Here is a 23,590-nt window from a genome sequence, read left to right on the forward strand (position 1 = left end):
CTACTTTCATATAATCAGATTTTTGAAGTCCTGACAATGGAGGGAGCTGTAGGCCCATGTTTTTGAAAAGACTTGGTAATATAGTGAATCCTTTGAAGTAGCATATGACAGTCACATGAATATCCTCACACACAAGGTTGCTTCACACATCATGTTAAAGTTCCTCAGTGAGAGGACAAAGATAAATTTCTCAGGTTAAAAATCAGAGCAACCATTTCAGCTGAGTTAGTAGATTTGTTACATTTTCCCCCTGAGAATGTTTTGCCAGCTGATCAAAATTCACTTCCTTTCCTGGTAAACAGGAGTGTAATAGAATGCATGCAGCAGAAATTCACTGTCCCATTTAAACAATTTCCTATGGCCTGAGGCACATCTTTGCCTACTGTGTATTTATGTATAAGTTAAACCAACAGGCTGATGTATGCACAGTGAGCTGCAGCTGCCGCTTGTTATCACTTTATATGGGGCAACAAAGGAAAGCAAACAAAATGTTGCAATTTTTGCCTCTTCCGGAGCATGAGGAATGAAGCACTAGGTGAGACAATAACTGAACAATTCTGCTGCATATTCACTGTGAGTCCAAAAGGCCACTTTAATGACTGACATAAAATATTCAGCCCACAAAATGCTCTATCCCCCAGTCCTGCACAAAACATGGATTCCTGAGACGTGCAAAAAATTACGCTTTAGCAGCTGTTTAATGGAGAGCAATCATCTGTAGCCCATAGTTTTGTGAGGAGAGAAGCATTATGTAGGAGTAGCATGGTAATGTTCAGCCAACTCTGTGGCCAGAAGGTACTGGTGGCTACCACATAGCAAAAATGCCCAAGAGCTTTTACATTGAATCATCTTCCAGAGAACAATAGATTCTTAGCGCATGGTTTAATTCCTTAGGCATCAGTGTAATTAACCAGTGTCCTCCTTAGTTCTGCACTCACAAACATCATGGTAGATTAAAATTACTTCTCCGATAATGTGCATTGAAATAGCAGGAAAACCACACATTTTCTGCCCTGAGAGTAGGAGTACATCATAGGGTAACATCTGCTTTAAGATATCCAGTGTGTATGCTTGCCTAGAAGGTATTGTCATAGCTTCATAACTAGGGATGGAAAGATCTGCCTGTTTGGTTCTCTCAGTTTCTAATTTTTCCAGTGTTAAATTCAATTCTCTACATTTCTACAGCAATCTGTAATTTTTTAAAATCCTCATGAAAATTCTCCACCATTTTAGTGCAAATTTCTCCAAATAAACTCATTTTTGTAGGCAGTTTTGACAAAGGTACACATTTTTGCAATGTTACATTCACTCATGTATCCATTTTTATGCACACTTTCCCCTAATATATGCATTTTTGTAAATATTGTTTAGTTGGTGAAACTGCATCCCAAAATTCTAATAAATGTGAATTTCGAAGGGTGGCTGTGTTTCGGTTCTCATATTGTATTGGAAAGTGCGAATTTGATCAATTCTGCTTGAAATGTGAACTGAATCGAAATTCTAACTCATCCCTATTCATAACACATCCCTTTACACATATTTTTACATATTTCAGGGTTTTCCCAAATGTTTTCACTATGCATTATCGTCAGTGGTTTAAAGGGACCTTCAGAATTCCTGCTTTCTCCTTTCTTCCATCCTTGTCCAGGGAATGGAGATGCATTGCAAGAAAATTCTTTGCCATGTACTAAGGACAGCCAGAGGTGGGTTTCCTGAACTTGTTCCCTCATCAGACTTCTTTGTAGAAATACTGGCTTATACGAATAAACTATTCATGCCCGGGCCTCCAATAGAGGTAAATACCTATTTATTTAAAGTCTAGTCAAGGGCAAGATTATATTGTTTCCGCATGTTACAGCAAACAAACCAAGGGGATTCGTCGTTACAGCCTTCCAAGTGCTTACACACTCTGACTTAAGGAAAGGAAATAAAATAGTACAGACCTTGAGCAAGATGTGGGAAGGACACATGATTCTTAAAGCGGCAAAAGAAATGTGTAGCCTCAGGGCAGACTTTTTTTTTTTAACCCTGCATACGGAATGCCTCCAGTCTCCTGATTTCTTTTTTGAGCAAAGTCCTTGTTTCCAAGATAAGCCAGTATTAGGAGGAAAAGGTCATGCAAACTATTAAAGCAGAATGCACCTGGTTTTAAATTAATCAGTGTTATAATTGTCATTATTGTGATTATTTATTTATAAATATTTATATACTTATAAATAGATTTCCACTTGGACAACTGCTTCAGAGGGCTGATGGGAAACATATATAGTATAGCTTTTTTTTTAAAGGGAGGAATGTTTTGCTGCGTTAGTGCAAAGGAGCAGCCTTATCACTTGTGACCATATCTAGGGCCAGTAAGAAATTTTAACAAGGCAAGATAGCTGGTGATTCTGCTGGTTTTTGTCGTTCCGAGCAAAATAAATTATGATTTGTTTGCTTAAGCCATGTTGTCTGTATGTTGTACTAATAGCTTCCTAGATTTCAGGAAATAAGCAGTGTCACTGCCAGTGGCGTAGTGGCAAATTGAGAAGTGCAGGGTCCGTTCATGCTAGTCATAGCCATGCCCCCTGCCCCACTTTCTGCTATTGGATTGAGAATAAGATCCTTGTTAATGCCTTCTCCCACAATAGACATCCCTAAGAGCCAATCAACACGAAAGGGGAGAGTGTTAGTTATTGACAAGAGTCTTCTCAGTGGCTGATTCACCTCCTTTCACTCTGATTGGCTCCAATCAGCAGGAAAGGACAAGGAAGCATGTTAGAAGACTCTCCTCAGTGGCTAACACACTCCCCTTTCATGCTGATTGGCTCATAGGATGCTGGAGACGCAGGGACCTTGCTGGGACCCTGCTTCAAAAAAAGTAAGGGGTCTAAGATCCCCCGATACCCTGGAAGACTACACCTCTGATGACTGCGCATTTTTAAAATTCCTCTTACTTTTTTATGGAGACAGCATTATAAACTATGTTATCTGTTACATCATGAATGTCACTGTGGACGACAATCTCTGCAAGAGAATACATTTGTCAGATGCTACTGGGCATGCTTTTATTTCAGGGGGTTGGACTAGATTAATTTTGAGGCCCAGCTATGTGGCCAAACTATAAGGCTGATAATATTGGTTGACTCTACAAAGTCTTTCATAAGTTATCACAATGGCTGAGTGTTGAATGCACTTAAACACCCATGAGACTGGCTTTACTCAGGTGGTTCTATCTATCTATCTATCTATTATTTATTTATTATTTGATTTATGTCCCGCCCTTCCTCCCAGCAGGAGCCCAGGGTGACAAATCTAGACTTCCACACGTCATCATAGTAGTTGTCAAGCACTGCCATGCAGAAGCAGTCATGCGGTGCTTTGTTAATATGAAGGGGCCCTCGGTGGCATAATGACTGTGGGCACACAGTGAAGCAATCACTCACTCAAGCATTTCACTGAATGTTCATTCACTCAACCCACATACTCAGCATGCCAGTTTGGTCACATTGAGCACTCCAGTTCTCCGCTGAGGTACAGTTACATTTATTCTTGCATAAAGAGCTGAGGTTTTGCTTTTCTTACACCATTTTGGAATCCCTACCTACTTAGGTGTCCTTTACATATTATTAAGGTATTCCATGCATCATCTGTGTCAGCTGATTCTGCTAATCCTACTGGCAATGGAGTTTGACCTGTTACCAAGACCTTAGTTCTTTCCCTTAAGATGAAGATAAGAGAAGGGCCTTATCTCTCTTGCATTTGGAAAGAACGTGGGCTCTATGTGCATGGGGGAGTAATTGGCTTACACTTCAAATAACCAAAAAAACCCCAGCGATATTTTAAAATGGATTTTACTAAACTGGGAAAGAAAGAACACAGACAGAAAAACAGCTATGATGGTTCCAGCTAGGATGTGGGTGATTTCAGGTTCATGTACATGTAGAAATAAATGCAATCTTACATGCAGAGCTTTATCTGTGTATACATTAGCTAGGAAGCTACAATTCGCTGAAGCTACCTAGCATGTGTAAACTGTGCATTCACACAGCAAAATCAACTATGTGCAAGATGCTGAGGTCATCAAGCTAATTCCTACATAGAAGTGCTTCTTGTTTATTTAATGCATTTTGAAAAGTAAAGAGCAAGAAAACTGGTAACAAACCAAATTCCAACACAGGAGTTTCAGGAAATTGTTTACAAATAATGAAAGGAGTGCTTATTCTTGTATGGATTTTAAAGTGAGTGGAAATGGAAATGAACTGTCTTCAAGTCGATCCTGATTTATGGTGACCCTATGAATAGGGTGTTCATGGTAAGTGGTATTCAGAGGGGGTTTCCCATTGCCTCCTTCTGAGGCCAGTCCTCCCCAGCTGGCTAGGGCCTGCTCAGCTTGCCACAGCTGCACAAGCCAGCCCCTTCCTTGTCCGCAACTGCCAACTGGGGAGCAACTGGGCTCCTTGAGACTATGCAGCTTGCCCACGGCTGCACAGGTGGCAGGGCACGTAACTCCTGAGCCACTCCCTGTGGGGGTGATCTTCAGCTGGCCCTTGACACCTAGGAGACACAAGTGGGGATTTGAACTCACAGACTCTGGCCTCCCAGCCAGGCTCTCCTCCCCACTGTGCCATACCAGTGAAGTGAGTCAAAAAAAGAAGGATAAAGGTGTAAGGAGATAGGATAAGAATTCTGAGTACATCTTTGGGAGATTCATCTCCCATACTATTTTTCATTGACTATTTGTTAGTAGAGGTGAATATTGATGGAGTATAGCCAGATACGCAGTACCAGTATAAGGTTGTAGTGGTGGTACAGGAACACTGTCATCACCTGTAAGCTTTCAGCACAAGTTTGGGGCTGTGTTCTCAGAATGGTGAGGGAAGGTAGGCTTATAGATACACTCTCTTTCCTTAGCTATTATGCCCATTTCGGAACACTTCCTCCCAACTTTGGCCATTTCCTCTTTAAAGAAACTATACATGAAGTAACATTAGATAATCAAGAGTGCTTTATCCTTCTTGAAGAGTGATTAAGGCTGCAGACACACTTGCGGTTAGACTGGCTTCATTGCTTCTTCAACTCTGTTTTTGGAATCTGAGGGCACCCAATGTTTGTCATGCTCTGACACTTTTTACTCCAAAATCTCTTTTGAGATTGGATGCTTTAAGCCAGCGTCACACTGCCTTGAAAACTGTTTGGTCAATCAACCTGTTGCAACTCTGAGGTGTGTCCAGCGTTAACACTTTGCAAGAGGCTATCCTAAAAGCTCTGACATCAGCAGTGGGGCTGGGTGTATTCCAGCAAACAATAAAGATGTGTAGAGCCGGAGGCAGATTTGATTCAAACTGCACCCGGACAAAATGATCTTGGTGCTTTTTAAGCAACTAATGTGCACGTAGCCTAAAAAGAGAGATCCCAGGGCTAAGTGCTTTGCCATCTGGACTGGGGGCCCTACATCTTAATTCAGAGTGAGTGGAAATCATCTGCAGTTATAAACTCTGCACATTCTCTAAGTACTTTGATTTTCTACACAATGTTATTTCATATATAGTTGCTTTTTTAAAAAAGGCATAGCTACATAGCCAAAGATGGAGAAAATGGTGCTAAGTGGATGTGGCTAAAGAATTAGGGGTGGGGTTGCAGGACCCAAGAACAACAGTTCCTACTAAAGATTTTTCTTCTACTTCAAGAGATTCTTTTGAATGAGATTTTCTTTTTACATACACCAGTATTTATAAGTATGCCTTAAAATTTGAGCAGAGGACTAATTGTCACTGGCATGCATACATGAATATCATACGATTACAAGAGACCAGTGGCTCAACACACTCTTGCAAAGAAGATTGCATTAAAAAGCTTGGCAGACAAAACAAGAAAACCAGAAGCAAAAATTCACAAGTGTTATTACTGATCCATAGTGGTTCTAACTTTCATGCCATTTTGGTGCCAGAATATTTATGGGAGAATTTTTCTTGTTACTAAACCAGAAAATATGCTTTCTGATTTAAAAGTTATGTTGCATAATATTATGATATTTCATGAGTGGCCTTTTAATTAATGTTTTAGAGGAGTGTATCCACTATGCTTATGTCTCATGTGCAAATTATACGAATATCCCTTATAAGGCGGAGGTGATTTCTATCAACTTCCCCATTCTTTTGCAGCCTCCCACACCATATTTCACATCATCCCCAAGGGTCCCCCAACCCCCAGGAGCTGAGGAATGGTGGGGACTACAAAAGAAAGGGGGAGGCAGAAGAGTAATCAGTGAACTATTCACAGAAGGACAGTGAGGAACCAAACCATTATATTCATCTCATTGATTGATTTGTCCCATATAATAGGTAGGGTGGGTGGGAATCACATGTTTTGAATCTGAGAGGACTTTCATTACTATATTCTTTAAAAATAGCACAGGTTTGACCAGCAGGTTATAGCTATGGAAGTTTTCCTCAGAGGTATATGTTTGTTTTAGAACAGTGATAATTTTTCTTCCTCTGGAAGTTGACCCATCCTCATGATCTGTGCTCAAACCCAAACCCTTGCCTAATTCATTTGCTATAGATCCTGTGCCTTATTTTATTTATTTATTATTTATTTAGTTTAATTTATATACCGCCCTAAGCCCGAAGGCTCTCTGGGCGGTGTACAAAAAGATAAAAACAAGCACAATATATAAATACAATAAATACAATAAATCAAAAAAGCAAAACAAACAAACAATAACGAACCAAACAACATCCAAAATACGGAAATGCAGTTTAAAATACACTTTAAAATGCCTGGGAGTATAAAAAGGTTTTCACCGGGCGCCGAAAAGATAGTAGCGTCGGCGCCAGGCGCACCTCATCGGGGAGACTGTTCCACAGTTCGGGGGCCACTACTGAAAAGGCCCTGGTTCTAGTCATCACCCTCCGAGCCTCTCGATGGGATGGTACTCGGAGGAGGGCCTTAGATGTTGAGTGTAGTGTACGGGTAGGTTCATATTGGGAGAGGCGTTCCACCAGGTATTGCGGTCCCATGCCGTGTAGGGCTTTATAGGTCAAAACCAGCACTTTGAATCTAGCCCGGAAACAAATAGGAAGCCAGTGCAGACGGGCCAGAACAGGTGTTATATGAGCGGACCTTCTGGTCCGCGTCAACAATCTGGCCGCTGCATTCTGGACTAGCTGTAGTTTCCGAACAGTCTTCAAGGGCAGCCCCACGTAGAGCGCGTTGCAGTAGTCCAATCTAGAAGTTACCAGAGCATGAACAACTGAAGCGAGGTCGTCACTGTCCAGATAGGGATGTAGCTGGGCTACCAATCGAAGATGGTAGAAAGCATTCCGTGCCACTGAGGCCACCTGGGCCTCAAGAGACAGGGAAGGATCGAAAAGAACTCCCAAGCTACGAACCTGTTCCTTCAAGGGGAATGTAACCCCATCAAGAACAGGATGAACATCCACCATCTGAGCAGAGAAGGCACTCACCAACAGCGTCTCAGTCTTGTCTGGATTGAGCTTCAATCTGTTAGCTCCCATCCAGTCCATTATCACGGCCAGGCAACGGTTTAGCACGTTAACAGCCTCACCTGAGGAGGATGAAAAGGAGAAATAGAGCTGCGTGTCATCAGCGTACTGATGACAACGCACCCCAAAACTCCTGATGACCGCACCCAGCGGCTTTATGTAGATGTTGAAAAGCATGGGGGACAGTACTGATCCCTGCGGGACTCCACAATGGAGAGTCCAGGGTATCGAGCAATGTTCCCCAAGCACTACCTTCTGGTGACGACCCACCAAGTAGGAGCGGAGCCACTGCCAAGCAGTACCCCCAACTCCCAACTCCGTGAGTCTTCCCAGAAGGATACCATGGTCGATGGTATCAAAAGCAGCTGAGAGATCAAGGAGAATCAACAGAGTCACACTCCCCCTGTCCCTCTCCCGACAAAGGCCTTCCTAAAGAGGATAGAACCAGTCAGCTGATAGTTATTACACACAGGCACTGATGTTGATTTTTTTTTTAAAAGGATTCTGTGTTTTGGAAAATTGCCCAGTAATGAAGGAAACAGGCAATGCCCTCTGTAACACAGGTTCCAAACAGTCCCCCTTAGGTAAGGCACACAAGCACAACAGCAGAGGTGCAAAATAAAGGCAGCATTGAATGAATGAATGAATGAAAATGAATTTATTCTTATGTACAGAGACCAATACAATGTACATACGTTCAAAACATCAATAAAACAGTATTAAAACAATGTGGGTTAAAACAGCGGACACTTTCTGTGCAAACACAGGCACTGCCTAAAAGACCATCGCTCAAGACTGTTCGGACGGTTCGGGCTGTTGGGCTAGCAATGCTCTACGATGTGTGATTGCTGCGGCACAGAATCTCATGACCCTACTTGTAATTTGGGGGATTTGGTCCGATAAAAGATATCTGGCATAAAATGCGGCGTCCCTACCCAGAATTTTTTGGATAATCGGGGTAATAGTTAAAAGATGGCGGTCGTGATAAAAAACACAAGCTAAAAGTACATGGCCAACAGTTTCCACTACACCCGCGCCACAAGGGCATAGGCGCTCAGCAAAAGGAATCTTTTGATATCTGCCGTCTAGGAGAACTGACGGTAGTATGTTCAGCTTCGCCAGAGTGAGCCTAGGGGTAGAAAGGGAAGTTAGATAATGCACAGGGACAAAAGCCCCGGTGCTGAGACTGGGGCCAGGGTTGATCACTACCAGGGAAAGGTGGTTTTGAAATTCAATGTCTAGGATTCGTTGGTGGATAGCTGGCCTCGCTTTAGAAAGGCCTAGCGAAAGGATGGCGGAGAGAGAGAAACCTAGACTTAAGAACTTCTTTGTTAGAGTTTTTTTCCACCTTGACTGAAATACATCTGAGAGTACAAGGGGGGCCCAGTCCCACAGGAGAAAACAGCAGTTTTAACCAAAACTTAGCCTTGAGCATCCATATACGAGCATCTACTGTAGGGAGCCCTGCTTCAAAGTGTTGTTGGGAACGCAGGATGGAATGCCCAATATGGTCCTCAGAAATTTAGTTTGAACAGGTTCGAAGGAAGAGTATTTGGAGTAGACACTTATCTGGGAACCATATAGCATTTGTGATATGACGTTCGCCACAAAGACTTGTATGGCAGAGGGGACATATTGCCCTCCCTTAGTGTAAAAGAACGAAAGGAGAGCCTTAGTGTTCCTCTGAGCATTGGTAATGGCGTTCTTTGCTTGGAGATGCCATGTTCCAGAAGAATGGAAAGTCACTCCCAAGTACCCATACGAGGATACTTGTTCAACGGGGAGTCCGTTTAGGTGCCAATGATGCTTCACCTTTTTTCTGGTGAACACTAATACCTTCGTCTTATCCTGGTTGATAACTAGCAATTCTTTGGAGCAGTGGTCCGCAAGTGCTCTCAGCAAGTGTTGCAGGCCAGTACTTGATACAGAAATAAGAACTGCGTCGTCTGCATACAGAAGAATAAACAAGGGTTTATTTGAGAGAGTAGGAGGATGGGATGGGACCTGCGCCAAGCATCCAACCAGGGAATTTATATAAAAGTTGAACAGGGTGGGGGCTAGGACACAACCCTGTTTAACGCCCTTGAAAGTGGCAATAGGCCTGGTCAGGTTGCCAGCATTGTTGCACCTAATGCGTAATTTGGTGTTTTCGTAGAGGCACCGTATGAGTGCTAGCAGACGTCTGTCAATGTTGGTGGCCTTGAATTTTTCCCAGAGCTTATCTCTGGGAATGAGGTCAAAGGCTGACTTGAAGTCTATAAACGCAGTATAGAGGGCCCCCCCTTTTTAGACAAATATTTTTCCGCTAGATGTTGAAGAGCCAATACATGATCCATAGTGGAGCGCTCCACTCTGAAACCAGCTTGTTCCTCCGCCAAGATGCGTTCCTGGTCCAGCCAGCTTTGTAATTTTTCAAGTAGATGAGTGGCATATAATTTGCTGATGATGTTTAATAAGCTAATAGGTCTATAGTTAGCTGGATCAGATCGGCTGCCTTTTTTGTAAATTGGGATGATAGTAGCTAAACCCCAGTCTTTGGGAATACAGGTGGTACGATCGATGCTCGTGAAAAGGGCTGCCAGGACCGGAGCCCACCACTCAATGTTGGATTTAAATATTTCAGGGAGGATGTTATCTGGCCCTGGGGCCTTGCCCAGCTTCAGTTTTGTAATTAATGTGGAGACTTCCTTAATAGAGACTGGGGGCCAGTCGGGGAAATCCTCTAGCAAATTCTCTACATGTTGAATTCGGTTCTGTCCCCTTGAGTAAATATTGTAAATTTAGTGCAGTTCCCAAGATTGCACAGAGATATAGTAGTCCAGGCTAATAGAGGGTTTGGGCCAGCCCCTGTCCACCAGCCTCCAAAAGGTGGCCGAGTCTTTAGCCCTAGAGGCCTGAATTAGAGATTGCCAGTGCTGGGTCTGCGCCAGTCTTTTTTTTGCCTTGATTAGAAGTTTATATCTCTTCTTCAATGCTAAGCATTCAGTGGGAAGTGCAGGAAGGTTCTTGTCTCTGTAGGCTCTGTATTTCGTAATAAGAAGTTTTTTCAGGTCCAGGCATTCTCAGTCAAACCAGGGTTTGGAGTTGTGCGGACAAATATGTGGCCTTGTCGCGAGCTTGGAAATTAAACATTTTTGAAGATCCACAATCAGATCTTGGTACGCCGTGAGTGGGATTTCCCCGGGAGCCGCTGTCAGGATAGTTTCGCGCTGACGAAGGCATCTAGCTGAGTGTAATATTTGTTTTAGGTCCATCTCTATTTTAGTTGACCATTTGATGCATGCCGTTCTTGCTACGTGTTCTGGTTCCATGACTGGAAGCCAGTCGGCACGAGGGAACACATTGCCACAACAAAGGGATAAGATCAGTGGAAGGTGGTCGCTTTCCGTGCGATTGCCTACTGAGCAGTTGAATACTGCACTTAACAGATCAGGAGATACAATAAAAAAGTCTATGGTGGATGCTCCAGATCCAGAGAGGTAGGTATACTCGCCGCTTCGGTCGCCATCCACTGAGCCGTTCACCAGAACAAGATTCAATCTATGTATCATCTGAAGCAGACAATAGCCGGCATAGTTGTATCCTAAGTCTTTAGATTGTCTGGCCGGAAGATTGAGGGCCTCATCTGGAGCTGGTGGAATTTCGTGGAAATAGGCATACAGAGCCTTGTCGTTCGGGCCTATTCTGGCATTAAAATCGCTGGCGATCATCACCACAGCTTCGGGAAATAGCGAGGTCAGATTGAGAATATAGTGCTCTAACTTCTGACTGATGGCTTTTACCGCAGTTTTTTGGCGAAGTGGAGGAAGATAAACATTTATAAGTAAGAGCCTGGCCCGATTGGATCTCATAAGTACAGGCATACCCCTCTTTAACGTTCGCAATGGGACCGGAGAGTATACTTTAAGTGAAAATCTATTTTAAGTGAAGCAATTGTCTTCACTTTACTGCACGCAATCACCACTAGATGGCAGTGGCGTCATGCCAATAAAATGTACGTTATTGCGAAGCGCGTGAACGTTAAGCGGGGTACGGGGACGTATGGAGCATGTACTTTATAGCGAGGCGACGTTAAGTGAAGCAACGTTAAGCGGGGTATGCCTGTAACGACATGGCTAGCCCAGGAAGAGGGGTTAGTCTGTTGATGGTGGCAAGTAAATTTGTGGCAACCAGCACACTAAGGCCACCTTTAGACTGACCCCCTTTGTCGCTTGGCGTTGTCTCTAGCGAATAGTCGGAAAAGCCATTCAGCTTGAATTCCTCTCTGGTCCACGTCTCTTGGAAGAGAATAATATCATGTCTATTCACAAAGTCTAGAAAAGAAGGATTCGTGGCTTTATTCATCCATCCAGAGATGTTCCAGGACAGAATTGAAAGCCAGGGTGTAAAAGGGCTCATGATGTGTCAAGCTGAAATAGCTTGACTCCTGGAATTTAGTTGAGCAATTGGCGCATTGTGGGAAACGAGAGACCTGGGTAGAGGGGTCGATTCAGCCGGCAAGGAGTTTATTATCTCTAAGGAGGGGTCCAGTCGGCTGACATTTGACGTTATCACCTTTGGTGGAATAGGAGGAAGGGCCACTCTTCACTTTTGTCCAGACGTCTCATGTCAGTCCAGGAAGGAATTGGGCATGTGTGCACTGGGTTCTTCGGGTTGCATTTTTGAACTATTTTAAATGCTGGAAGGTTGATTTCTGCTATAGTCTGAAGGAGAGAAGTGCCTTTAATCACAGGAGAGTTCTGTAGTGGTACCTTGCACCCTTCAGTGTTGGCAACTTGCGGCACGCTGATGATCTCCAGCGATCGGTATTCTTCGATCTTGAAACAGATGTCATGCTCAGGTTTCGTCAGTCTGTCTCGAAGATGTGTTGTCAGTCTCTGGAGTCTAGAAATGATGTCCATTTGGGCTAGTGATGGAAGAGTACTGAAGGCAACGAATAGTCTCTCCTCGTCTTCATTAAACGGGGTCAGTCCATCCTTGTTTTCAGAGCTATATTCAGGAGCTTCCAGCTCATTATTGATCACTATCTCCTGAGTCGAGTGAGCTTTATAAGAGGGAGGCTCTAACTTGGGCTCTAGCTCGATAGGATTCTTTGCCAGCTGAAGTTCTGGTTTTGCCAGTCTCTTTTCAGTTTTGGCAGAGGGAGGGAGTGGCTCAGTTTCCAGGTCAATAAGGTTATTTACTATGTCACGACCTGGCTTTGCCAGATGCACTTTGTTGGGTGGAAGAGAGAGGACGGTTAAGGCCTGAGGCCGGGCAGTGTTCTCGAAGATTCTTTGCGTTGTGATTCCGATTGTATGGAGCGCGACTTTGTTTATGAGTAGGAGGCTAGCTTTGTCAGGATTGCTGAAGGTCACCACTATGCAAGCGTTAACGGAGTTGTAATGGAGATATTCTACACGGTTTATATCATCCAAAGTGAGGAGACCTGGTGTAGTGGTTTCCAGGGACTTCAGGAGATGAAGTTTGCATTCGGTCTGCGTGCGATGACCATAAGGTTTAGGATAGTTAGATAAAACTAGCTTTTGGCAGTTAAGTATTAATCGCCATCTGGCCTCTGGCACCAGACTCTGGGATAGTTTGGATTCCTGGAGTGCAAGAGTCCATGGGTCCTGCTGCTTAGAGGACTGTAGCTGAGGCAAGCTATGAGCAGGAAGAGGCAATGAGGGTGAGATTGCCATTACATCGGAAAGATTGGAGTTAATTTTGCCATCCTTGGGCGAATCGTTCTGCTTTACAGCTTTGATTTCTTGGCTGTTCCTCATTTTGAGAATGGAATCTAATAATTTGAAGAGTTTGGCATCTGCTCCACTCACGGAGAGTGATAATATTAAACGGCCAATGCTTCCTTTAGTAGCTGCTTTTAATGTCTCTCTAAAGATAATTGTTTGAGGTTTTTTAATGTTTTCCAGAACGCATGCTGAGGCTTGTCCCAGGGTGCCAAAGGCACAGCAATCTCGCACAGGGACAGCCTAAAAGCCATGGGTGGGAGCGATTCCCTTTCTTTCAAGCGCCTATTCCTTCGTTTAGGGAAACACCATCCCTTCCCTGCCTCCGCAGTTAACATGCTAATGTGCGGGCATGGCAACAAGGGAACACTGATAGCAATAAATGCACACATGTGTGAATGCAACAAAGAAAAACAGCCAATTTATTCATAGCGAGGGCAGAAGTATGTGAACTGTCAAAATCAATCACGATGGAAAAAGCAGCATTTTTAATGTGGATCTGGGTTCCCATGTAAACAGGCCCTGGATTGATGATCAGGTCTTACAGAAAAACATTGGCCATACTGATTGGAACTGATGGGAATTGGAGTCCAACTCCAGTACCAACACTAGGTTGGCTATGCCTGGAATACATCGTTTTCCCTCTCATGTATCTGAGAAAACATGACCTTGAGGTATGTCTAGTGGACTTATTTAATTTCAGTGTTAGGAAGGCATTTGTTTACCTGCTCAAAATGCAACCTGTGCCAATGCTGTCTAGTTTTGATTGGCAACGTAAAAAATATTTCTTTTGCCTTTTGATTCTGTGTGGAGTGTGTTATGGAAGATATGGCCTCTTACTTATTGAAATGCTCAATTTCTGGAGAAGCTCACTGTACATTTTTCCATTAGTTTCTTGAGAGGAGATCTCTTTGGTCAGACTTTCAAATACTTGACTGTTCATTGGCAAATTCAAATAAGGACATTATCAGATCAATGGCTGGCTTCTTATTAACCGTAAGCAGAAGCTGCCAAAGTGTTTGGAATGCTGGTGCTGTTGATTATAGATTGGATGTGGTTGTGGGATGACATTTAATTTCTGAGGATGTTTTCACTTCTGCGTTGCTGTGTTTTTATTTATTTATTCAGAAAGCTTCTATCTCTGGATCCAGCACAATGTGAAATTCATATATCTGTAGTTATATTCGATATGGCCATTAAAAATTATTTACCTAGGAAAGTACAGACATGCACTCAGGGAAACCGTGATGTTGGTGATCTCAGTGTGTTGAGTGAAGAACAGGTAGGACCGTGGCTCTGTGGCAGAGTATCTACTTTGCATAAAGAAGGTCCCAGTTTCAATCCCTGGCTTCCCCACTTAGGGCTAGATGGACCAATGGTTTGATTCAGTAGAAGGAAGCGTCCTATGTTTAACTGTATACTTTGCAACTTGTTTACGTTGTCCCACAGAACATAATGGGAACCATTGAGAACCAAGATGCTCTCAAGTTCTGTTTCTTCATCACAGTAGAACAGGTATGCAGTAAATAGATAGTGGTCCAGCAGTGGACAGCTGGTCAGTTTCTAGAAGACCATGTAGTGGGCAGCTAGAATCTTTGCAAAAATGCTGGACAAGGTGTCACACAGTCTATTCCAGCATGGCACCTTTCATGCTCTTAGCCAAAGAGTGCATACTCAAGACATGAATTAGTTATTCTATAACTATCCTGAGCATGCACTCTTACTTTGCAAATTTAACACACATGGGTGAATACTGCGGACTCTAGTAAAAAAATAAAAGGGAAATAAGTAGACCGCACGAGACTTAAGTCAGCCCAACCCTGCTTTGGAATCATGCAATCGGACAGACTCTTGAGAGTTGGCCAGTGCAGCAAAAGCTTTTGTAATATACTTTCCTGCCTGTAATTGTCTAATCAGCATGACTAACATATGTGGAACTCCCTTGTCTTTTAAGTTCATAGTTTACACAGCTAGCCTAATTTGGGGAGGGGGGAGGATAGTCCCTTGACGTTCCCAGTGCTTTCCAGTAGAACTAGTGCTGTTTATGCCTGGTCTAGGATGCATCTTCAGGCTAGCTATGGCTTATATCTCTCCAAGAACTGTGATAGACACTCCTCTAAGGAGGAGCAGCAAGGGTGGAGCCAAGCTGAAACCTTTTAATGGAAGAATGAATGAAAATGCAAAGCAAAGGCAGCTGAGTCAGTAGACCAACTGCCCCTCAAACTTTGCTTCCATTTGGATAGTTTCTATACCTCCCCATTTTTTCTCTCTTAAGAAAATAATTTTTATTTTGCTACTTTCCCCAAAATGACAAGAATCTTGACAACTTGCAAGATGGTGAAAACGGCAAGAGGGGGATTTGGTGTTTTCCATAGGACTGTTCAGCATAACCGATACTTTTCAAGAATTGGTATCCGATCACTGAGTATGAAGGTAATTATAACTTCACATTAACTAATTGATTGATTCTCTCTCTCTCTCTCTCTCTCTCTCTGGGTGTGTATGTAACATGCTGAGAAACAGCTGACTGCAGATAAGCTTGCTTATGTACAAACAAATACTTGAGCAAAACTGGGGTTCTAAGTTCTAATTCATCAGAGCCTGTTGACTGCAGAATTATTGACATAGCAAATACTCTGAGTTATAAACTGCAGGATAAATTGCTAAGGCAGGTGAAGGTTCACAAACCCTGTTAAAATATACAGAAATCTTCAAATATCTGGGGTAACAGTGGCTGGGTCCAATAAGTGGTCTTTGCGACATAAGCATGAAAATACCTGCTGTTTAATCTTAAACCTGTTCTTAAGAACAATACTGGACATCAGAGGCATTGCTTCATTTTTCACACACGGGACTTTAGCTGTAACTTTTCTGATGCATGTACTCACTGTGCTATCAATTGGATTCATTGGAAGCAGTACTGGAAGCGTGCCTGCTGGTGTATGCTCTGTGTTTCTCTGATGGCACTATTTGTTATTTCTTTCATTTCTAGAAACAATCAGAGACCACAGGGTGGTTTGCAATATACCAAAAAATACTTACAAACAATACAACATTAACAAATTAACTCAATAACCATTTTCTGAGTAATTGTAATCAATATAGCAGCCAGCTACACACATGCTCCTAAGCATAGCACAGCAATTAGGATGACCCAAAAGCTTGAGTGATTATCCTAGCTAAACCAGAGTAAAGGGACAGCAGAGATGTCTCAAGCATCCAAAGTACACTGGGAAAGTTGCCAAGCCATTCTTCTTGTATACAGCTTTTGCTATATGCACTTACCTTATATGAGGACACATTATTCAGCCATCTCCATTTTGAAGTGCTGAAGGTCAATGGAGAGAATATTGGACTTGAACTTCAGAGGACTGTAGTCCCAGGGCGGGTTACACTACAGCAGTTTAAAAATACAATTAAAAAAATAGGTTAAAGCAAATTACAGTCACAAGGCAGGAGCTACATAATGTAGGTGCCAGAGACACTCCTTGGGGATGGGATTTCCACAGCTGAGGGGCTATCGTAGAGAAAGCCTTCTCCGGGGCCACCACATCCTAAACATGTGAGGGTGATGTAACTACCAAGAAGCCCCCCTCTGTAAATCTGAACACCTGAGTGGGGCTGTAGGGAACAAGGCAGTCTTTCAAAGCCTAGGGCATTTAGGGCTTTAAACCCTAATGTGACGATCTGGAATTGGCCCAGAAACTAACTGGCGGCCGGTGCAGCTGTTTTAAAACAGGGGTTATATGAGTTCTAAACAGAGGTGCTAAATTAACTGTGCTTTCCAACCAAAGCAGCTAGGTTGGCGGGCACTAGAGAGAAGGCCTTTTCAGTGGCGGCCCCCACCCTCTGGAACTCCCTCCCACAAGATCTTCGGCACATCTCTTCCCTGAATATGTTCTTGCAAGGCCTTAAAGACCTGGCTTTTTCAGCAGGCTTTCGGGACTTCTGAGGAGGCTTAATATTCTTCTGTTTTAAATGCCTCCTATTATGTATTGTTTGCTCTTATAATTTATATATTTCACTGTATTTTTATATTGTATTCTGCCATATTTATTGTATGTACGTCGCCTAGAGTGGCCATTGGCCAGATAGGCGACACATAAATTAAATTTATTATTATTATTATTATTATTATTATTATTATTATTATTATTATTATTATTATTATTATTATTATTATTATTATTATTATTATTATTATTGTTGTTGTTGTTGTTGTTGTTGTTATTGTTGTTGTTATTATTATTGTTATTATTGTTATTATTATTGTTATTATTATTGTTATTATTATTGTTATTATTATTATCCAGATTTATTTCTCTGGCACAGACTGAATTGGTTTGGTTTCAGGGAACAGATGGAAGGTATACAGACTGCGCACCTTCTATCTGATTGTCCATGACTGCTGCTTATCCATTAGTTAGTTTTGCTTATTTTGCAGCTAGACTCCAAAGGCTCCATTTGCAGCTAGCCTCTGCTGTTGAATGCATAGTGAAATGTCTTCTGTTTTCCCCATCCTCTTAACATACAGCAACAACAAATCCCACTAGCTAACTGGGGGTAATCACTGGGAACAAGCAGGGATGTGTGGCAATTTGCAGTGGTAGGGAGGTTTCAAAGGACTGGATCTGCAACCTCCTCTGTCCACCCACCATGAACAACACGCAGACGTGTGTACTCGAACACATGGTCTCACATACACCTGTGCCACACACTCCTACATCACCATTGTTTATTTGTATGCTGTTTTCCATGGTAAACCATGCTCAAAGTGGCTCACAAAATCAAAAAGTTTACATAAGATAATTCACTAACAATTACAAGGCATAACAAAATTTAACTAGACATATAAACAAGAGGCTGATGGAAACATCTCATATTAAAATATACAATTAAACAATCCACTGATAATTCATAATTAAGGTTTAACAGTAAAAATACAAGAAGAATCCAAGTAATGGCAAAAATAAGGCATCTCCAAAACTAAGGGCTCATTTACATGGGAGCATTTCTTCGTAGGAAATCACTGCTTTCATCTTCGTAATAGATTTGCACTGTCCGCAGTTCCTATTCAATGTTAGCTGCCAATCACTTTTTCCCATTCACACAAGTAGGCATTCCTCTGGGGAGGATTAGCCTTGTCGTTTCCTTGTGGCCCCGCCCTATAATTATAATTTCCATTCCCTCTGGTTGCTAGGTGACTGAGCATGCTCAGTCTGTTCTGCCAACTGTAGTAGGTTCCTATTTAAAAAAACCTGGAAGGGCAAATACCTGTGTTTTCCATGCTAATGGTTGGTAGGATACAGCTGAAATACAAAACTTTGTTTGAGCAGTGTTATGCTTTTGCACACAAGTTAGGGGGAAAATAAAAGAAAGGCACTATTTACAGCAACATGAAAAAGGCTAGCGGAATGGAGGACAGCAAGCGGAAGTTGCATGTCAGCCTGCTGGAAATAAAATGAAAGAAGGGAGGAGGAGATAGTGGGCGTGGAGAGGGAGAATGATTGACATACCCTCCTAAAAGCAGGGCCGGCTCCAAAGAGCAGCCAGGTAGAGCCCTGGCTAAGGGCCCTACGGCCCAGAGGGGCCCCTAAAGACATTAATTAATGTTCACCGCCCAGAGAGCTGTTGCTAGTCGGGCGGTATATAAGCTTAATTAAATAAATAAATAAATAAAGGGGCCCTCATTATGGTGGAGGAGTAGCATTCCCCTTCCATAGCAGGCTCCCTGCCACAGATCGCAGGGAGGGAGCTGTCCGCCTGCGCCCACTCATTAGCTCTCCCACAAGCCCACCCACTCGCCCTCTGCCCCCGCCCGCTCCCCCATGCCCGCTCCCCCATTCCCCCTCCCCCACCCGCTCCCCCTCCCCCAGCCTGCTCGCTCGCTTGCCCTCTTCCCCCTTGCTCGCCCTCCCCCGCCTCCCCACTTGCTTGCATCCCCACCGTCCTGCTCCCCCACCCGCTCCGTTGCTCACCCTCTCCCCACCTGCTTGCCCTCCCCATGCCTGCTTGCTCGCTCACTCTCTCCCCCGCTCATTCGCCCTACCCCCCGCTCGCTCGCGCACCCACCTTCCCGCCCCCACAGCTCACTCGCCTGCCTGAAGTCCCACTCCTACACCTGCCTGGTAGGTAGGTAGGTAGGTGGGGTGTGTGCGTGCATGCTCCAGGGCCCATGGCAGGCTGGTGCCCAAGGGTCCTGGCATGCCTGGGGCCAGCCCTGCCTAAAAGCATTGAAGCAAAGCGTCTGCAAGCACTACAGAAATGGAGTGGAGACATTTTTTTCTCCACTTTTCATATATCAGTGGATTGAGTTAGTACAGATTTACAGGGAGAAAACTATGATAGTTTCTGTTTGCCAGAAATATCATGTGAACCATACAAATTTAAAGGAGATGTGAGTAGCACCAAACACACAGTAAACCATCATGTAGATGAGCCCTAAATCTTGATGTTCTCTACAACCTCTGAACAATACTCTGCCCTGATGGTCTCTAGGTATTTTGAACAGCAGAAGAGGCCTTTATAGCTGGAATCAGTCAGGGCCCCACCCTACCAGGCCAGATGGAAAAGGGCCAGGCCCTGCAGGAATGCATTTATATACTGTACACTATGTATTGCATTTTTAAAAAAAAACAACACACATAATTGGTGAAAGTTAATAGCGCAGAAGCACAGAGACTCCTCCCACTCTATGTGCATGCACAAACGCAGCCACCCCCTACATACACATTTGAACAGATGTGCATGCGCCCAGGGTAATCAGACAGAGGGAAGGAAATTCTCTCTTTGCTCTCACTCTCCAGCCACACATGAACAGTGTAACATGGGAGCTGCAAATTCACACAAGATCATGGCTCCAGTTTCATGAAGAAACATTGCTAATTGTGATTTCTCCAGCTGACAGAAGGGGGGCAACCTTGTGTATTAGCTGCTCTGACATCACACTGCTCATAAAGCTTAGATAAGCAGTTTTCTTCCACACAAGGTATAACCAGAATTCACTCTCAGTTTCTAAACTGCATGCTGCAAGTGCTTTTGCCTCACTGGGGCCATATTCATAATACACGATGGTCTGTTGCATTATTTAGACTGCTCTGCTCCCTTCTAACCTTTTGGAATATTGCAAGCGAAAGAAGTGATGGACGGTGACACCAAAGGGGCTGTGAGCTGTGTGGAAATAGCATTATGGAGGCTGATCAAGCTGGGCTATGATTTCCTTAGCGAAAGAAAAAGAGTTGAGCATTGTAACAAGCTCCTAAATGTGTTGTGACAGGTCATTTGCAAGCTTAGTCATGACTTCTACACAGTTTGCATCTGGATCTATTTCACAAGGCTTCACAGATCAGCTTCACTTTCTCTCCAACTAACATGGCAAGAAGGGATTGGGCTGGAAGGAAAGATCTCATTATGAGCACATCACATGAATACTAAGGCTTCCAATGTGGCCTTTTTGGGGGACTATGGCCTGGAAAGAGGAGAAACAGGGCAAAGCCTGGGCCGGGCTATAATCTCACCCCATCTTGCCAGTCCCTCTCAGCAGCAGATACACCAGATCCTCTTGAGGATGGAGCTGCTGTCACAACATGAACCAAGAGAGGCACAATAAAGCCTGGTTCCTGTGCCTCATGTGATAAGTCTCTCCTAATGGCAGGGGACGCCTGGCCAGCAGCAGTGGCATGAGAGCTGGGGTGTGGAGCGGACTGGCAGCAGAGCTGACACCACCAACCTGGAACTCTCCTGGCTTTGCTGCTGTGTCATCCTGCCCCATCTCTGTCCTGGTGACAAGTGGCAGTACCAGTGGCAGCAGGAGGGTGCTGCTGCTGTACCATCTCCCCTTAGATGCCACAGCTACTGGCCAAGTCTAGCGTTTGCGTATTTTATTATTTTATTTTGACAGTTTACATATTGGTTAATTACAATAGTCTCTAAGCAGTAAGTAACTCAGTTCCAAAAAAAGTGTCTTCTTCCTTTTGTAGGTTTGGCTTAGCTTCATCAAATCAGTTTGTGAGAACAATCTCCCATCCTCACCATCTTTTGGGACTCACTGATAACTTAGGGTTTCCAAGTCCACACTGTGATAGGGCCACTATCCAGAAATGAGCAGCTTTCTCACCACAATTTTGCAGTGACAACAGAAGACCCCCTTCCTTTGCGTAACTGTTAAAGGAGGAGCCTTCTCAGGGTTGGACCTCCCGTACACCTTGCCTAGCTCTCTTACCTGTGCTCCTGGTTTCAGACCTCCAAAGCTCCCTTGCCTTTAAGCAGTCAACTCTTTTTTGCGGAATTTTATAACAGTAGACATTTAAGTAGGTAAAGCTTTCCCCGTCATTTTTACCTCCCTGCTAGGAAAACCTTCACCTACTTAATTTCAGGCAGTTACTAAAAACACAGGAGAAGAGACAGGAATCCTGAGAAATATATGTTCCTTATTAAGAGTTCACAAAGCTGGGGAACTACATTCCCAAATACCCTGGAAAGCTGCCAAAGCTGTGTTACAGGCGCTGCAGGTGCTATCTTGCAAGTTTACATTTATTTATTTATTAAATTTATATCCCACGTTTCCTCCCAGAAGGACCCCAAACAAAAACACTAAAAAGCACTTGAAAACATCTTAAAAACAAAGACTTTAAAACATATTAAAACAAAAAACCTTAAAAACATATTTTTGTAAAAAAAAACTTTAAAAACATCTTAAAAAGCAATTCCAGCACAGATGCAGACTGAGATAAGGTCTCCACTTAACAGTCTTGTGGAAAAGGAAGGTTGCAATCATGTCGTTCGGTAATTTTAGATTCTGGAATAATGTTTTTGTTATTATTAGATTTATTACTTGCCCTTCACCAGAAGATCCCAGGGCGGGTCACAGCAATATAAAATACAATATTAAAACAGTTTTATGGCCCTCTCCTATCTGTGGTCCTCCAGATGTTGTTGGATTCTGCCTCCTATCAGCCCCATCCATCATGGGAGAGTATTACCCACACAGCATTATTTATTTTGGAGATGTGGTAAGAAAATAATGTTAGGTGTTTTTGGTTTTGGGTGTACAAGATAAAGGTTTTTTGGGGGGGATTCAATAAATTGACAGGCACTCACACCTCTTGACAGTTTTAACTCTGAAATGCATTGAGCTAAATAAACATCTTGTTCCAACACATACTGGAGCTTGTCCTTTCTCTGTTCTACCAACATTGGTGATTTTCCCATCTTCCTGCGCCCATCAAGCATGGCCAGTAGTCAGGGCTGATGGGAACTATAGTCTAACAGTATCTGGAGGCCAACAGGTTCCCTACCCTTGCTTTAGATAGCAAAGTGTATGACTTCAAGATGTGGAAAACCAGCCTGCTGTGCTTGGGGGCCTTCTTGCTCATTCTGCCCACTGGGGACCTGGAGCTCTGCCCTAAAGTCTGCCTTACAGCATCCTTGATGATTTGGAAGGAGAGATGTCACCAGGTAAAACCATTCTCAGATGTGTCACTGTGAAGTGAAGGCTTGGGCCTGGTTAGGAATGGGCATGGGGAGCCAAACATATGTATTTGTATTTGGAACTCCCTAATTTTAAAATGTAATGCCATCACTAGTATGATGTTTGTTCATAAGAACATAAGAACATAAGAAGAGCCTGTTGGATCAGGCCAGTGGCCCATCTAGTCCAGCATCCTGTTCTCACAGTGGCCAACCAGGTGCCTGGGGGAAGCCCGCAAGCAGGACCCGAGTGCAAGAACACTCTCCCCTCCTGAGGCTTCCGGCAACTGGTTTTCAGAAGCATGCTGCCTCTGACTAGGGTGGCAGAGCACAGCCATCATGGCTAGTAGCCATTGATAGCCCTGTCCTCCATGAATTTGTCTAATCTTCTTTTAAAGCCATCCAAGCTGGTGGCCTTTACTGCATCTTGTGGGAGCAAATTCCATAGTTTCACTATGCACTGACTAAAGAAGTACTTCCTTTTGTCTGTCCTGAATCTTCCAACATTCAGCTTCTTTGAATGTCCACGAGTTCTAGTATTATGAGAGAGGGAGAAAAGCTTTTCCCTATCCTGTTCCAAGCTGTACCTTTTATCTGCCCTTTCCCTTCACCAATTCCATGCTTCCACTAAATGTTTCGAATCCCTCATTGGTTACTTCCTGTTCTTTAGCCTGTGCCACATCCTTCAGCCGTCCAAGGTTCCATGCGGCAACCTTTGAGCGCTAATGCTTCTCTGCTCCTCTTACTCTGTGTGGGCTTTGCCCATATTTCCCTAGTAATATATAGTTGAGAAACTATGTGACATAACCTCGGCACATCAGCATTTCTCTTCCCCAACCCCCTTTTTATATTTGGGATGGGAAATGATAACACAATGATACCATGTCATGCTTTCCTCCCCCCTTG

The 23,590-nt window shown here is 43.5% G+C and overlaps 2 protein-coding genes across 6 annotated transcripts in view; one reads left to right on the plus strand and one right to left on the minus strand.

Moving 5' to 3' along the window:
• Nucleotides 1-2,034, minus strand: part of LANCL1 (LanC like glutathione S-transferase 1) — a 48,683-nt gene extending 46,649 nt beyond the window's left edge. Inside the window, exon 1 of the mRNA XM_061607677.1 lies at nt 1,944-2,034. The gene's annotated coding sequence lies outside the window, so the exon portion shown is untranslated. The remainder of the gene's footprint in view (nt 1-1,943) is intronic.
• The window catches only part of CPS1 (carbamoyl-phosphate synthase 1), a 230,906-nt gene continuing 208,928 nt past the window's right edge, over nt 1,613-23,590 (plus strand). For 2 of the 5 annotated variants that reach the window (XM_061607672.1, XM_061607676.1), the window contains exon 1: nt 15,395-15,649. In XM_061607672.1, coding sequence (XP_061463656.1) covers nt 15,524-15,649 — 126 coding nt within the window. In that variant the 5' untranslated portion in view covers nt 15,395-15,523. Of the gene's footprint in view, nt 1,704-1,766; nt 1,796-14,683; nt 14,732-15,394; nt 15,650-23,590 lie in introns of those variants that run through there. The other 3 variants (XM_061607673.1, XM_061607675.1, XM_061607674.1) reach the window with 3 other exon arrangements.

The sequence above is a fragment of the Rhineura floridana genome, chromosome 2, assembly GCF_030035675.1.
Source record: "Rhineura floridana isolate rRhiFlo1 chromosome 2, rRhiFlo1.hap2, whole genome shotgun sequence".
NCBI lineage: Eukaryota > Metazoa > Chordata > Lepidosauria > Squamata > Rhineuridae > Rhineura > Rhineura floridana.